At 39.7% G+C, this 16,553-nt stretch overlaps 1 protein-coding gene across 6 annotated transcripts in view; it reads right to left on the reverse strand.

The window, feature by feature from the left end:
• Nucleotides 1-982: 982 nt before the first annotated feature.
• The window catches only part of LOC117378592 (receptor-type tyrosine-protein phosphatase U-like), a 406,105-nt gene continuing 390,534 nt past the window's right edge, over nt 983-16,553 (reverse strand). For 3 of the 6 annotated variants that reach the window (XM_055225577.1, XM_055225579.1, XM_055225578.1), the window contains 7 exons: nt 16,213-16,362; nt 12,114-12,428; nt 8,796-8,921; nt 7,022-7,078; nt 5,793-5,950; nt 4,836-4,971; nt 983-2,117 (listed from right to left, as the gene is read on the reverse strand). In XM_055225577.1, the coding sequence (XP_055081552.1) occupies nt 2,055-2,117; nt 4,836-4,971; nt 5,793-5,950; nt 7,022-7,078; nt 8,796-8,921; nt 12,114-12,428; nt 16,213-16,362 (1,005 nt within the window). In that variant the 3' untranslated portion in view covers nt 983-2,054. The remainder of the gene's footprint in view (nt 2,118-4,835; nt 4,972-5,792; nt 5,951-7,021; nt 7,079-8,795; nt 8,922-12,113; nt 12,429-16,212; nt 16,363-16,553) is intronic. The other 3 variants (XM_033975221.2, XM_033975219.2, XM_033975218.2) reach the window with 1 other exon arrangement.

Genomic DNA, 16,553 nt, shown 5'->3' on the forward strand with positions numbered 1-16,553 from the left:
CTTTTAATGTAAACAGAAATATTCTCAACAACTTTTATTGTTCTTTTATCAAGAGTTTGCTCACTTTTTCTTGCATTTGCTGGTTCCAGTCCCTGTCCTTGAAGGATAAGAACAAACTGCAGAACATTGTTAAAACCTGCTCAAAAATGACAGGGGTTAAACAGAGGGAGCTGCATTCTCTGTGGGAGGAGCGGGTGCTGAGCAAAGCCAAGTGTCTCCTGGCTCAGCCCCTCCATCCTCTGGCTCCTGACTTCATCATGATGCCTTCAGGGCGTTATTTTTATGCTCCAATAAGGAAAACAAATCGTTTTTCAAATTATTTTGTGCCCTCAGCTATTAAATTGCTAAATTCTAAAGGTAGTGTTTTTTGAAGTTTTGCACTGTTTTTTTTATGTATATTGTTCTTATATTGTGCTTTGAGTTCCACTGTGGACTGTAATGGACTGACACACTGTGTGTTTGCATGTATGTTAGAGTGAGAACTGCTCGGAGAATGCTGCAAATGAATTGCCCTCTGGGATCAATAAAGTTTTCTGAATCTGAATCTGAATCAATGACCCTGACGCAGCCACCGTGTCACGTGAATACGATATCTGGAGACTTCATCATGAAGCTCACTGAGAGAAGGCCAAAGGTTTGCAGCCCTGTCAATAAAACAAAGGGTGGATACTTTGACGAATGTATTTTAAAATATATATTTAGTTGAGTTATTTAACATTTATTGTTCTTTACTACATACTTCCATACACAGCTCCATATGTGCTGTATTCTGTGAGTGCCTAAAATGTAGTAAACATTAAAAAAACTTGAAAAATTGAAAGAAAACATGTGTCCAAACTTTTGAATAGAAGTATCGGCAAGGAATATGAGGAGTTTTCCCCACAAACACCATGTTTTTATGGTATCTGTCGGTATGAGGCTGCAATGGGACTAACCTGGATATTCTTTATGAAGCCAAACAAACAAAACCCCACACCATCCATTTTAAGCAACAACATACTTTATTTCTTTTCTGTTTTTACACTATTTAGAAAATAAAACACATAGAATAAATATAAATTTAGAAAGCGACGCCTTTGCCAGCTTCTCACAGCGACACGCGGTTATTTCGGATGACGGAATCTCCCTCCTGAAGCACACTTTGGGCCACATAGTGCGATGGGGGGAAAGAACACACTTTTCAGACTGGGCATGCAAGACGCTGGAGCGGTCCCGTTCACAGACACACAGCGCATGGATTGGCACATTAAGGACAACTCGAAAACACGCCGGCGAGGAGAGAAAAGAACAACCTATTTACAACAAGAATAAATAAGAATTAACAAAGTAGGTCCAAGACGACTCCAATGTACACCCCTCTGTCCCTCTGACATCAACTCGTTCGGATAGCCTCTTGCCACGATAATCTTCAAATATAGTACAGTACAACATGGGACAGCAGATTGCACCATTTACAGTGTTACAAACAAACATGAACATCACCGGGTCGTTGACGTTAGCTTTAGCTTAGTTACCTTTCAGTTAGCTATCCATCAGCTTCCAGATAGCAACCCATCTGCTTACAGTTAAATACTCATTAGCTTTCAATTGGCAACATGTTAGCCTCCAATTAGCTACACGTTAGCTTCCAGTTAGAATCTCGTTAGCTTCTTGTTAGCGTCCAGTGTTCGTCCACAATAAGGCAGGATACAGTGGAGCTCTTCTGAAACCCGCCGTTGAGGAGTTCAGCGGGTTTAGCCTGATAGTTCGGACAAGGCAAAAAACTCCAGTCCTGGTTAAGTGTCCTCTGGTTATTTTTGGCAAAGATGTAAGTGGCACAAAAGAGGTTGCAGGAGGAAAGAGCGAAATATAAATGTGTTTTTAGTGTCAGTGGTATGATACAAGTTTTGTTCCAGTGAGCTTTCGGAGCAATCTGTATGGCATTACGGCATGGAAAAGACACAACCAGAGCTGTACAGGCGGGTGGAGGAGCCAGCACACCCGGAGCCAGGGTGAGAGAGCTGGGGTGGGGTGTGTCTCCTGGGTGAAGGAGGACTTGGAGGAGGGTAAAGTTGCTATCTGGCCTCCAGGCAGTCCAGGTACTCCTGCGCTAGCTCGTAGCAGAATCGATACTGCTCCTGCAAGACACAGAACACAGGGATTTCAGAAGTGAGCTCTGTGAAATAAAAGGGCATTATGATTGACAAAGAGTGTCCGAAGGAAACATAGGTCTTTATGCCAGTTTTTATTCCATTTTTTAAAGCTTTACCAGTGACCCTTCCAAGTGTCAAACTTAAAGTGGAACTAAAGAGCTAAACACTAAATCAACAGGACTAAACTGTGTAGATGTGTTTTAATGGCACTGTCTCCTGTTCCTAGTCATTTTTTTGCTACTGAAGTGCAAACTATGTCAATTTGCAGCTTTCTGGTTAAAAAAAAAACAAAAACTGAGTGTGCTTACTCCAATGGCCACTGCAAATAAGTACTTGGTGACATCACACAAAACTGTCCTGATTACAGCTAGGTGTTTCTCATTACAAACAGATTTCGGAGTGTGGATACCTGCTGGCCCAATCACACTGTTCCTTATACCCCCAGACCCCTCACCTCCTCCCCTCTCGCTCTCCTCTTTATTCCTTCCACTTTCCTGTTTAGTAGCTCTTATTGAAATGGGGTTGTGGGTAGAGTTTAGTTGTTTATCCAATACTATTCAGTTTTATTTATATAGCACATTTGAAAACTTCAGCTATCCAAAGTGCTTCATGTAAAAAGTCAATAAAAAACAGTCCCACTTTTAGATATACTTTATGGATCATTTCATTCATTTGACCCGCCTGGGGCAAGCAGGAGCAGTGGAGTAGTACTGTACCTATGTAAATGTCCAATCTTACTTTTTAACAAAGCAGTAGGGGTAAGTGTAAAGCCAGCTCACAATTCCATGCAATTCACTCATGATGTAATTAAATTAAATGTAATCATTCATATCTGGGTGAAACATTAGGAAAAAAAATCATTGTTGATATATTTTGGGAAGCTTTCGTATACGGTGTGCATAATAATAGTAATAATAATAATAAATAAAATAATACTAATAATACTAATACTACCCTCGTTCCTACCCTCACCTATGGTCATGAGCTTTGGGTAATGACCGAAAGGACAAGATCGCGGATACAAGCGGCTGAAATGGGCTTCCTCCGCAGAGTGGCCGGGCGCACCCTTAGGGATAGGGTGAGGAGCTCGGTCACACGGGAGGAGCTCGGAGTAGAGCCGCTGCTCCTACACGTTGAGAGGAACCAGCTGAGGTGGCTCGGGCATCTGCTCAGGATGCCTCCTGGACGCCTCCCTAGGGAGGTGTTCTGGGCATGTCCCACCGGGAGGAGGCCCCGGGGAAGACCCAGGACACGCTGGAGGGACTATGTCTCTCGGCTGGCCTGGGAACGCCTTGGGGTCCCACCGGAGGAGCTGGAGGACGTGTTCGGGGTGAGGGAAGTCTGGGAGTCCCTGCTTAGACTGCTGCCCCCGCGACCCGGCCCCGGATAAGCGGAAGAAAATGGATGGATGGATACTAATACTAATAATAATAATAATAATAATAATAATAATAATAATAATAATAATTAAGAAGTAAATAGTGGCAGTATTTAAAATAAAAAAATACAGTTGCAGTTGCTCTTTGTATACATATCGTCCACCTATGACAAATGTGATGCAACTGGTCATTCAATAACAAAATGTAAAGCAAGTTACAAAATATCCTAGACGCTGCTTTGTGACTGTGATCTACTTTTCTACTTTTATTTATTTTTTGTTTTGGACTTTGTCTTTAGACGGAGTCCCGGTGGGCTTCCTTGTTTTGTGGCCTTCTTGCTCCTCTGCAGTTTCCTTGGAGCCACTGTTTTTCTTTTACATATTTATTATTATAAATTCAGCACATCCCTCATTCCCCTGGGCTGGACTTTGGATTCCAATGACAGAGAAATAAAATCCTTCAGTCTTAAGAGCTTTAAACAAAAAAACATACAAATACACGTTGGCGAAAACAAGGATTAAAACAAGTCCAAGGCAAATCACCATAGACTTTGGAAAGATGAATGCTTTAATGTAGTAAGTAAACAACGTATTGTAACTGATAACAGATCAAGTCTGTCTATAAAAAGAACTTAAAAGGATTGTGAAACTAAAATAAATGGTACATTCAATCATTCATTATAATAATCTGAAAATCTGAAAATAAAAAAATGCAGAGCAGCAAAGTACTGTTCAAACCCATTTTTTTTTTTTCTTTTTTTTTTTCTGTGATGTATTTTAAACAAAGTAGCTCACTGGTCACTTATCATTTGCAGACAAGATCAAATCTCTCACCTCAGATTAACAGTTCAGTCCAGAGGTGCCCAAACTTTTTTTTTTTTTTATGGAGGGCCAGAGCCGCGGTGTATTAACACATTCACTTTAGGTCTGTATCACACTGCAATGTGATGTTTGAGGTTATAGTGGTAGAAATTGTTTAAATTGCTGTTAAAAGTACTGCTTATGATTAATTGGACCGGTTCAGCAGGAGGCCTCAGGGTCATAGTTTGGACACCGCTGGTTTAGTCCTTTGCGCATTGACTCTGCACAAATCCAAAAAGTTTTTCAGACCCCTACCATATTTTTTTCCCTTTTAGAAGCAGCCATGTTTGTATTGATACAGACAGACCACCCAAGACCACCTTTCAATCACACCCATCTGAACTCACCGGTGACCAGACTTAAATCTTTGTACAGATTAGTTGCCTGGGATCCTGAATACACACTTAGTCACAGTTTTGACAATACTAATGATTTGATTTCTTTTCTTTGTGCAGGTTCCTCACCATAGTCTCCACCATGTTGGGCTTGGAGTTGCGCAGAGTTTTCGAGGCGAAGAAGACGTCGACCATGCTGTGGTGTCGGATCATCTCCAGGATCATGGTGCAGGCGCAGAAGGTCCCGCTGCGGCCGCCTCCGTTCCTGTGAGAAAAAAAAGAAGAAAATTCAATCACTCAGTCAAAAGTAGAAGTAGAAGAAGTAAGTCTGATGAGCGGCTCACTAAAATGTCACTAAAGGTCAACTATCGGGCAGAGAGGGGGTTTAATTAAAACAGAGATCAAGGATTATGCAGGAAGGAGATGTCTCGCTTTGGAGTGGACTTCAATGGAGATATTCTGAACTTGTTTTAACGTTGACATTACAGATACGTAGATCCACAATTTCCATTTTAAGGCAAGGTGAACTTTATCTTTCTCATTTGTCCTCTGTATTTGACCCATCTTTAGTTTCCAAAGGGCTACCTGTCGTGTGAAGGACGCAACAAAAATGCAGCCCTTGGGGTCCAATCAATAGAAATTGAGCTTCCGTTTTATGTTCAGGAGGTGGATTAATAACCTTATTGTACAGACGAAAAGGCAAAAGACGAAATTTAAACCTGTCAACTGGACAAATCGTTGTAGGAGTGAAGACATTTCGTTTTTGATGAATGGGAGAACAAGGACAAAAAGATTTTAAAAAGTTCTTCTGATGTTCATGAATCACAATTTCCTATTCTATTTTATTCTTCTATAAATGAATAAAACTCTCTTTTTAAGTAACTGAGCATAAACAATACCAACTCCACCAACCTGAAGGCCAGAGGATTAAATTAAAAGTACAAATGACATAAAAGGTGTGTTTCAAGACTTTCCAGCTCCTCTGAAAGCTGTTATTGTACGAGCGTATTTTCACATAACAGTGTAAAAATACGACTACAGTTCAAAGCGTGTATGTGGTCGGCGAGGCTAATGCGGGACACTCACAGGCAGTGCACTACGGTCCGGCCCTCTCCGCACTCCCTCTGCCAGTTGTGCACTTGGGCCAGCAGGCTGAGGAAGGCCTTCTTGGAGTCTGGGATGTCCCGATACGGAGACCAGCGCAGGAACTGAAAGTGACGGACCACCAGCTGTCCCTCCTGGATCTGTGGGGACAAACACAGTGAACTCAACAAAGTGACAGGTTTGTGGAGAGATATGCAAAATCCTCGGTCACTTTAGCACAGAGTATTCTTGGTCTTGGATTTGGCTTTTTAAAATTTTCCATTTTCAGTTATTTATCTGGTGGAGCGTCTGCCACACAGTTGTCTGCATGGACCTGTAACTGCTTTGCCTCGGATGTTCCATAGTTTGTCATTAAATTTATGGAGACAGGCCAAGTCACAGGTCTGATCTGTGGAGAGGTAAGCCGGCGCACAGTAAAATCGCATGTTTTTCAAGATATTATTGGGGTAATAAAAATAACTACCAAATAGATCAATGTAACGTCATGCTGTGGAACATTACATGCTAAAACAATAGCATCCCCATGGAAATAAGTATTGCTGACGCTCAACCAGAAAAGTTACATGACAACTGTTTGATATTACTGATACGTGCCCTTGTATTACTTCAAAAATCAAAATAAAAATCACTAGTATCACCCATCACTGTTGTGTACACACCATATATCTAGATTCTATTGGATAAAATTTTAAACAATATAAAAAATAATAATATAATAATAAGTAAATAATAAGTTTCCATGTGTACTTTTAGAGAATGTTATTATTAATATTTTAAAATCCAAATGGGGCAAACTGAAAATCGTTAAAATGTTGTTTGATGCCTTCGTCTTCATTAATATTTATTTTTTTATCCTGAGTATTGTTGAGAAAACCAGGTCCTATAAGTCCCTCGGTGTTTCTTTGTGTCACATCTTGTTCTGCAGGTTTTTTTTTTTTTTTTTTGATAATGTACTCGCACCTCTCCACATCCATTCTTGAGGCCGTCCCAGTTACCTGTACTTCGTAATGAGACTTCTTAGTCGAGGGATTTGGGTGCAGGATGTTCTAGCACGCGCCCAATAGAAAGTTGACAAAGTTTTAAAAAGGCCATTCTGAACCAGGGGAATAGTGGACACTTTAGGATAGCTGTAGGATGGCAGCACAGCAAAAATGACTAAGTACTTCCAGAATGCTACACACTAGGTCTATATTTAGCACACGATGAAATACCTGCTTGGGTAAGAGTCTAGTGGTGTCCTGCTCTGAGAGGTCAGTCTCGTCCAGATCCTGTGAAGATGCCATAGTATTTGTTTCGGAGGTGTTTGTTGAGAGATTAGTGGAACTATTTTGGAAAGTTAAAGGAACTACAGCCAAGAGAGGAGGATAAATCTACAAGGATCTAATACTAGTGTTATGGTCTAGAGGAGACGGAAGGAAAGAACTACTTGGAACATCGATTTTCTCACACATAAAAAGACATAAATTCAAGGATTAATCATATAATAATAGTATTGGATAGTATTTTTACTTTAGTACTTTTTTGCTACTGATACATTAGCAACCACAACCAGGCTGGTGTTTGCCGTATGCTAATAGTACTGGATAGAAAAATTTATGTTTTGTAGTATATTAAAAAAAAAAAAAAAGCTTGAATTAAAAGCTGAAGGACGTGTAGATGCAGTGTAGTTGTGGTTTCTAATGTAGCAGTACTAAAAGTAAAAGGACTAATGTGTGTAGTATAGTAGAGTTGGGTAGTAAGTTTATATATTTTTGTGGTATGTCTTGAACAATATATAATTAGCTTGAATTAAAAGCTGAATCACTAGTAGTGATTGCTAATGTAGTAGTACCAAAAGTAGAAGTACTAGTGTTGGAAGTATTTAGTAGTTGTAGTAGCAGTGACAGTAGCATTTGTAGGGTTCCCGATAAGTGGCTTGAATTTATAAGTGGGAATAGTTGTAAGAGAAGTAGAACAGTAGTAGTTATATTTGTACAGGAAAAGTAGTAGTGGTGTTGTTAGCAAATTAGTAGCATTGTAGATAGTAGTACGCCATAACTTGTGTTAGTATTAGATTATTACATTTCAAAACAAATAACAAAAAATACAAAGCAGTATCATTGAAATTTGAAGCTCTTTTAGTTGATGACCTGCTCTCCCCACTGACCCCACTGAGCAGTTTATCTAGTCACGGAGTTTAACAAGAAATATCACTATTATGATTATTGTGGTGTGTAGTGGTACAGCTGGGACCTGGTCACCATCCACAGTCATTACACGGGCCTCAGTGAGCAGCGGGCTTCATTTACTCTGTTAAACCTAATGGACTGAACACAGGCTAGACAGTCCTGAATGTGGACAACCACTGTTCTCATGTGAGCTCATAACAGTGGATTGTAGTAGTAGTAGTAGTAGCAGTAGTAGTAGTAGTAGTATTTATTTATCTTAAACATAACCAATCAATAGTATTAAGAGCGGATGTGCTACTACTGACGGTGTGGAATTTATTTTTTACGCCTAGAAAACTGTGACCTGGAATTTTGCTTATTGTACATGTTTTTGATTGATGTTCATGATGGTAGTACATCCAAATCCTTTAAAATCGCTAAAGTATAGAGGGCACTCTATCCAATAAACTTTTAACAATGCAATGGATGTCTAACTATAACGTAAACTACAAAAACAAACTCTTAATTTAATGAGCTATATAATGATTAGCGAGTATTTGCGGACATATGGCCTGTGAATGTGTGTCAAGGTCCAATTAACACACTTTGATGCTTAATTCTATAAAATACCCATATAAAAACATGCATAGAATTGTTTTGTTCAAGCACTTTGAGTAAAGGAAGTCTTTATATATATATATATATATATATATATATATATATATATATATATATATATATATATATATATATATATATATAAAAAGTTCTGAGTAGTTTTTCAAAGCTACATGGGTGACTTTAACTTTTAATTAGTGCTCCTTGATTTCCCACTTACCCTGGTGATATTCTGCACTCTGAAGAGCCTTATAATGACATCATCATCCGCCGTCCGGGAGAGCAGCTCTACCGTCATTGGTCCAAACTGCTGGAGTCCTGGTTCGGGCCAGTACTGCAGACAGGGCTGTGAGACGAGACACACGCAAACAAGTTATTACCCCATAGTACATGCTCCGGACAGAGCAAATCAGATTGGCGAACGCTGCTAACAGGACACCTGAGCACTGACAGCACACACAATTAGCTTAAATGACAATGATTATCTACAAATAGCAACCCCAAATTAAACCGTCGGATGAAACAACGGGTGAACTATCTCCCGCAAAAGCCACGGTTACCGTTTGAATTATTCATGTGTCGAAATCATTACCATTAGCACATTTGAAATTAATGGAGTGGTAGACCTTGCCGGGGCCTGGGAGAGATAAACACGAGGTTGGAGAATGGAAAGGCCAAGGTTCGCCCTGACAAAGCGTGACAGTTTAAAGGCATGGAGCCCAAAGGTACTGGGGCCTAGGACGGACCCATGGGGGACACCGTCAGTGGGTGATGAGTGGGATGACCGGGGGGTTGAGACGCACGCTGATAAAAGCGTTTCACACTGACAGGAGGGTGTAAACGAGTGACACTGGGCAGGGAGGAGGTATATGTATGTATGCTAAGGTGAAAAAGTAAAAAGTAGTTGTGTTAGTAATGCATTTGTAGGAGACAAGCACATAATGTATTTGTATAGAGTTCTACTGGTGAATCAGTAAGTGTAGTAATGCTAGTACTGCAGCTACTACTGCTATTATTATCACAAGACATAGAAATAGTAAATAGTATTAGCATGAAAGTGTAAAGATGTGCAAGATAACATGACTAAAGTAGATGTTAAATCAATAGGAAGTGAAAGTAATACAAAAAATACTACTACTTTACCAGTACAGCCTACACCTCCAAACAAAACAAATATTACTATTATATTATATTACTGTCGGTGAGCTGTTCAGTAGTAGTTCTAAGCTTTAGATCTGTTTCTTATTTGTGGTTATGTTCTGTCAGTCCAACTCACTCATGATTTTGGAAGTGTACTGCTAGAAATAGTAGTACTACTTACAGTACAAGAAAAAATTGAGGGGGATTTGTTAGTTTTGAGGTATTCTTAGATTGAAATGGGGATTGGCAATATACTGTGTCACAAGTAGAGGTAAAATGAGTCCTCATATAAGAATTAATGTTGAATTTGTTGTTTAATATCTGTTATTAAATAAAATCTACTTTTACAAACAACACAAATATTACTGGCAGTACGTTAGGTTTTTTTTTTTTTTTTTATAAATAAAGGCAGTAGCAGGGCTCATTGTAGTAGTTCTTGTAGTAATAGTGTTAGCAGTAGTATTTGTAATCATAATACATTTTAAGCTTTCATATAATTGTTATTTTCCACGTTCCACTGCAGTCGGCTCAGGTGACAGACAGGCGGAGACGGACAGCCTGGTGCAGATAGCAGTGCTGCAGCCTCGATCCGACATGACACGCTGACAGAGGGGGCGATAGCGAGCCCACGCACCGGCAAGCATGGCCCCGCCGATAAGAGCATGCTAATGGCGTGACAGGCCGCGCAAATTGGATGGGCTAGCTAGCACGCAACCCGCGATGACCTGCCTTCCGCTGTCAGCGCCGTGACATTCTGCCACTATAGGGCTAGACTTAATCGCTCTGTTAGGAAGCGTGAGTGATGGAACCTATTGCTTTTGGTATGGCCTTTACATAAGTTTGATTGATTTATGGATTTGCTATACGCGTCAAATGGAACGCTGTCATGTGTAATTATAGGGTAATCACCACGGAGACAGCTGAATGTATGTAGAAACAATGGAGGCTCCTGTCAATAGGTAGAAACTGTAACAGAGCCTTTGATAATGTAAATAAAATGTGTTATATAAAATAGGCTGTATGAAAAGTGTGCTAAAGAATATTTGGCTACCACTTCATAATTACTACACCTAAATTATTCTTAATAAAGTATGGGCAGATTAATCAATAAGCTTAGTAACTACTTCATTAAAGGTCCTATATTGCACAAAACTGACTCTTGTGAGCTTTAAGTTATGTTATAATGATGTTACCTCCTCAAAAACAGACCTGGAGTTGTGTTTTGTTTCATTCACACATGTTTGAGTTACACTTTATCATTAGTCTGTTACATCTCCAAAGCTCAAAATGCGACGTTCCACCTTGTGATGTCATGAAGTGGTCATTTTCGAACTGCTCCTTTTACTTTTTGTTCAGAAGACACTGAAGTGATCCAAATGTGTTTAGTGCTTAAAAAAAAAAAAAAAACAGTGCAGCACTTCCTGTATTACCATGTGACATCACAAAGTGGAACAGAATATGCAGGATTTTGTGTTAAACATGTGTGAATGAATAATATAAGCTCTTTAAAGATTAGGGATATGTATAAGTACTTACTAAGCTTGTGTGATTCTTAATAAACTATTTGTACATTCTGAAATCTTCATCCATGCTTTATTATTCGAAATGTAGTTATTATTAAGTGTTATATATTTTTTTGCCATATAAAACTGTCAACTTTTGTGACTAAGCATTGATGACGTTGGAGACAGCCAAGAATATGATTAAGTTACCTCTTTCCTTGTGACTGGGACGTCTGGCTTAGAATCAGTGCATGAGTCATTTGTGTATATGACTTCATCTTTTGACAGAGAGTGAAAATGCACTTAATATGTTCTAGCTGTGCAGAAAAATGAATTGTGATCGAATCCAAATAACAGTTTAAATGGCTAGAAATGCGCAGATTGTTCAAAAACTACAATGTACTCACTTATGTACAGGCTCGTGCAGTACATATTTGAGTTTCATACACATTTTTGTACTTTTCTTGGTAAGTTCTTGGTTAGATCTACTGTGGCAATGGATTAGTCCTGTTTTAGACCTGGTTTAGTCCTAATTAGACCTGGAGATAATCATAGGCCTGGTTTAGATCTGGTGGAACTCTGAAATCAGTCTATAATTAGGTGAAACTTGGGGTTAAAAGTTTGAAAGCCACTAGTTTAGACTCTTTAAACGTGTTCGCAAATGCATCTTATTCCATTTGTATCTATTTGCTTATTTGCTGTTATTAATTTTTTTGTAGCAGCCTACGTAATAGATCAAAATTGTTCAGCCCTTAGATCAGAAGAGTTTAGCTGCGCATACGAATGAAAGGCTTTGTTCTGCACTCTTCTCTTTAATTTTATGATGAAATAGAACAGAAATAGTCTAAAAATTGTTTGGAGCGTATTTCCATATCCTCTGCCGTCTGCGTTCTTACCCATGCCGAGTTGGACTGGTTGAGCTGGTTGAGCATGACAATGGAGGTGCACCCGTAGTCGTACACCAGTCTCCAGAAGTCTGTGGTTGTCCCGGGTAGAGGGTGCGGGGTGACCACGAACGCCGCCGGCCGGAGGAAACTGTCTGCGAGCGCCGCGTTGATGTAGTTACTGCTCTCCCCCTCGGTGGTCACCAGGAAGGCCAGCGAGCGGTCAGGGGGCAGGACGTCCATGCTGCGGTTCTTCTCGCGATTCCTCGGCATCAGGGAGATACTGCACTCCTCCACGTCCAGGTGAGGGGTGACCGAGTTCAGGGTCTGGAGGAGAGGAGGCAAACGCACGGTAAATACGCAGCACAGATATTTGAAAATGGTGCATTATGTTATTTTTCATATCCGTTGGTGATGGCACAATAGACACTAAATGCATTATACTTAAAATAGACAGGTTTAAGGCCATACTGTGAAACATCTCAGGCAAAGAGTTCACATCTCCATGGAGACAAGCTGGTGGCATACCACCCACCAGAAAAGAAACAAAGTGCACCTTCAAAAATAAAAGCTTTTTCACTAATGTTGGGCTGATTGACAATAGATTTTATGCCATACATCTACAGAATATCTATGGACTATATGTTTGCATTCCTTAAATAAGACAGAATGAACGAAACGCATCAATGTAGCTAAAAATATTGACACTGAGATGACATTCTTATAACTTTTCTGGTTCTTTCACCTTAGACTTCGACTAACTTTATTGATCCACCCAGGAAATTACTTGGACACAGACGCTTACACATTATCATATCATAACAGAGAGTAAAATATAAATGTCTGTGTGATCCCTCAGTCGTCCAGGTCTGATTCATGGTAAAAGCCTAAGTTAAATCTGTCAACTGGACAAAACGTTGTAGGAGTGAAGACGTTACGCTGCTCATTCTTCAGTTCTGGTCAGATTGCTGGTGGACACTGCCTTATATCTAGGGCTATCTAAGGTTGAAACTGTTAACATTAGCGTTTACTTTTTCAATGCAGTTAGCTCCTTCAGATAGATAAAAGGCAGTGTCCAGCAGTAATCTGACCTGAACTGAAGAAGCGGCTTGTATGAGCAGCCAAACGTCTTCACTCCAATGTTTTGTCCAGTTGACAGATTTAATGTTTGGCTTTTACTAAAATATAAATGTTTCTTTATTATCGATTACTGATTACTCATATTTTTCAGTTATCTTATCACATTAACATTCAAGGTGGCCGTTTTTCCATCGCATACGCACAGTCAGACCTTTATTGCAAGTCAAACTCCTACAGGCCTGCAGGATAAAACCACATTTAGCATAGATCCATACATTATTAACAAAGTGCCTTACGCACAGATAGCAATAGGAAGTGATTATCTCCCTTCATAGAGTGAACGAGTCCCTGCTGGTTAGAAATCACAGTTGGAATATAATGTGTGTGCGTGATATGCGTGACGCCTTATAATTACAAAGGGCGGTCCTATTGGCTAGAGGCTCACCATGAGGTATAACCGAGAGAGAGGGAGAGAGACAGAGACGGGAAGGAGAGGGAGAGAGAGACAGAAGGGAGAAGAAGAGAGAGAGGGAAAGAGAGAGAGAGCGAGCACATCTAATTATTCTGGACAAAGGTCTGCGATCAATAGCTCCATTATAACTGCATTAAAGTGGACAAGCCCGTGGCATTAGTTAAAACACTGCCCCGCCGTGCGCACAGTTCAATCAAAGAGTAAGGCATTATAGAGGAACGAGCGGCGCAGAAAGTAACGCATTACACGCAAGTACTTTGAGTAAAATGTTTCATACATGCTTTTTACTTTTACTTTGGTAACATTTCGCAGACCTTTTTTTACATAGTCTGATCGTGCATTGTGTTGTGCGTCCTGATTGACTGTTGGACTGTAGACCATTGTCCATCAGTCTCCTCCGTGCCGTGTCTCCTGTACAGTACAGAATGTGTTCAGACAAATTTACATAAACGTTGGATCGCAGTGTGACTCTGAAGTGCTGTGTGTTTGCAATTTGTTTTCTTCCCGACAAAACCCACAATGTCGATGAAATGTTCTGCACCGACAAAGACGCCTACGAAGGTTTGAACTTTGAGAGAGTTTAAACAAGAGAGAAATGTGAGAAAAAGTTGATGCCTGTGAGAGAAAGGTGTATAAAGTGTGTGGTGAGGGGTTGTACACCTCAAAACAAATATACAAATTGTAAAAAAATAAAGCTGACTACTTCGCAGATTTAGCCTATTGCGGGTTATTTTTAGACATATCCCCTGCGATAAACGAGGTACCATTGTATAGGGCATCCACTTGTCTCTATGGACATGTTATCGCTTTGCCATGTTCCACAATATGGCATTAAACTTATCCATCTCCATCAACGCAACCAGATAGAAACCACAGTGCAAGTTTATCAAGGCAACAAAAAGCAAGATATATACGTTTAAAGTCATAATGTGGAAAATTTTCAGGTGAAGACAAACAGGACATGGCACTGGACAGAGTTACAGGCCAGATCTGTGGAGAGGCAAGCGCATGCACAGTGATAATGCGTGATTTTTAAAGTTTAATTTTAGTTGTAGAACACTAGCAATTCAATAAATGTAAGATACTGTAAGTTTAATGCCATACTGTGAAAGAGTAGCAAAGTAACATAGTAAACCTTTAGCTGTTTACCATTCAAATCAACACTACTATCATTCTCAAATGCAAATAAACATGACACTTTTTGAGTTAGGATCAAGCTCAAACATAGACACACAAAACCCCCATTCAAGCTTTTTCCCATTTGGCAAGTTCACATCTCATAATTGTTTAATATACACCGCACTGTGCACCAATCATAAGTTATAGCTGCAGTTGACATCTCGTTGAGTAGCTGAAGTCAAACGGTGGGCTAAATGCAATTACAAGACAACACGATCGTTTGCCGCCAGTGGCATTTAGAAGCGAGCGCTACGACGGACTTACATAGATTATGAATATTATGGCTGTTATAGTGAAATATGCTTTTTGCTTTGTTGTTACACTACATTATTTACGTTTACTACCTTTTAGTTCGCCATCTGTTAATTTCAATAATCCGCAGGTCCGTGCGTAATGGCCGGCAATAAATTAAATGCATCCAAGCGATAGAAAGACAATTAAGGAAACAGAGACGACAACAGCTGCTGCTACTGCTCAGAAAACAGAGCGTAGAGTCAAAGAAATAGGATGTGTTGTGTGTGGAGGGAAGCTGCAGTAGTTTTAATGATGGTTTAAATAAATTTGTTTTAGTGTCTGGGGCCAGTTGAGGACAGTGTCAAACTGTAATAAATATTAAACTTTCATCAATTTCAATGATGTTGGAAAATTTGAAGAGTTCTACATACATGTTGTCTGTAAAAGTTAGGGAAAGACATTAAAGACATATATTTGTTTTTGGACTGCAGTTTAGTCTAATTATCTGCTTTAGCTTTAGCTTTAGCTGAGTTGGATATCCATGCAACTGATCTGGGACACCCACTGCAAAATTACAATTATGTCAATAAAAATGTCACATTGCAAAATATTTTAAACTAGCTCTAGGAAAGGAAAACAACTGGAACCTCAGTCTCAGTTATTTTTTTCTAGTCTTTCTTAATTTTCTGCCGTTTCCCTCTTATTTCTTTTTAATCTGTTTTATTACATACCTACCCATACACGCACACATACACACACACTACACGCACACACACACACACACACCCACACACACACGCTTACACTCCCAGAGCAGATGCCATTCTTATTGTCTCGTCGTCCCCTTCATACCTTGATGAATGCACTCCCTATTCCCTCAAGTCAAACTGTCTAATGTCTTTTATTGCTTGTATTGCCTCTAATAATAATAAAAAATAAAATTAGCTCTAATTATATTTAAATGACCAGCTTATTGTGTCCCATTTTGCCTTAAGACTGAGCTGTTATAAAACATACACCTAGCACAATGAAAAAATAAACGCTTAATATAAAACTAAATAGGCGTATATGGAAAATATAACAATTAAGACCAGTGAAATAATCAAAGCGTAAACATGTGTATCTTTTCGTGTGTGTGTGTGTTACCTGGAACTCCTCCCTGAGCTGTGAGGTGTTGGACTGAGAGTCCACTTTGAGCAGCTCTTTGTAGGTGAGGCTGAACTCGCTCACGGGGATGGCGGTCTCTCCGCACAGACACGCCTCCAAGATGGCGTCATGGATGAACACGTACTGCTCCTGTCAAACACACCACACAGTCGTCAGCATACAGCGTCCATTTGCTTACATCCAAAATAATGACTTCAAATATTACTAATCATTACATAAAAAACACTGGTATACAAATGGGCCTGTCATGATCATAGACTATAGAAATGGACTAAGGGAGTGAAACTGGCTGTTGCTAACGTCTCTTCCCACTCACACTG

This window comes from Periophthalmus magnuspinnatus, chromosome 11, assembly GCF_009829125.3.
Source record: "Periophthalmus magnuspinnatus isolate fPerMag1 chromosome 11, fPerMag1.2.pri, whole genome shotgun sequence".
NCBI classification, from domain to species: domain Eukaryota; kingdom Metazoa; phylum Chordata; class Actinopteri; order Gobiiformes; family Gobiidae; genus Periophthalmus; species Periophthalmus magnuspinnatus.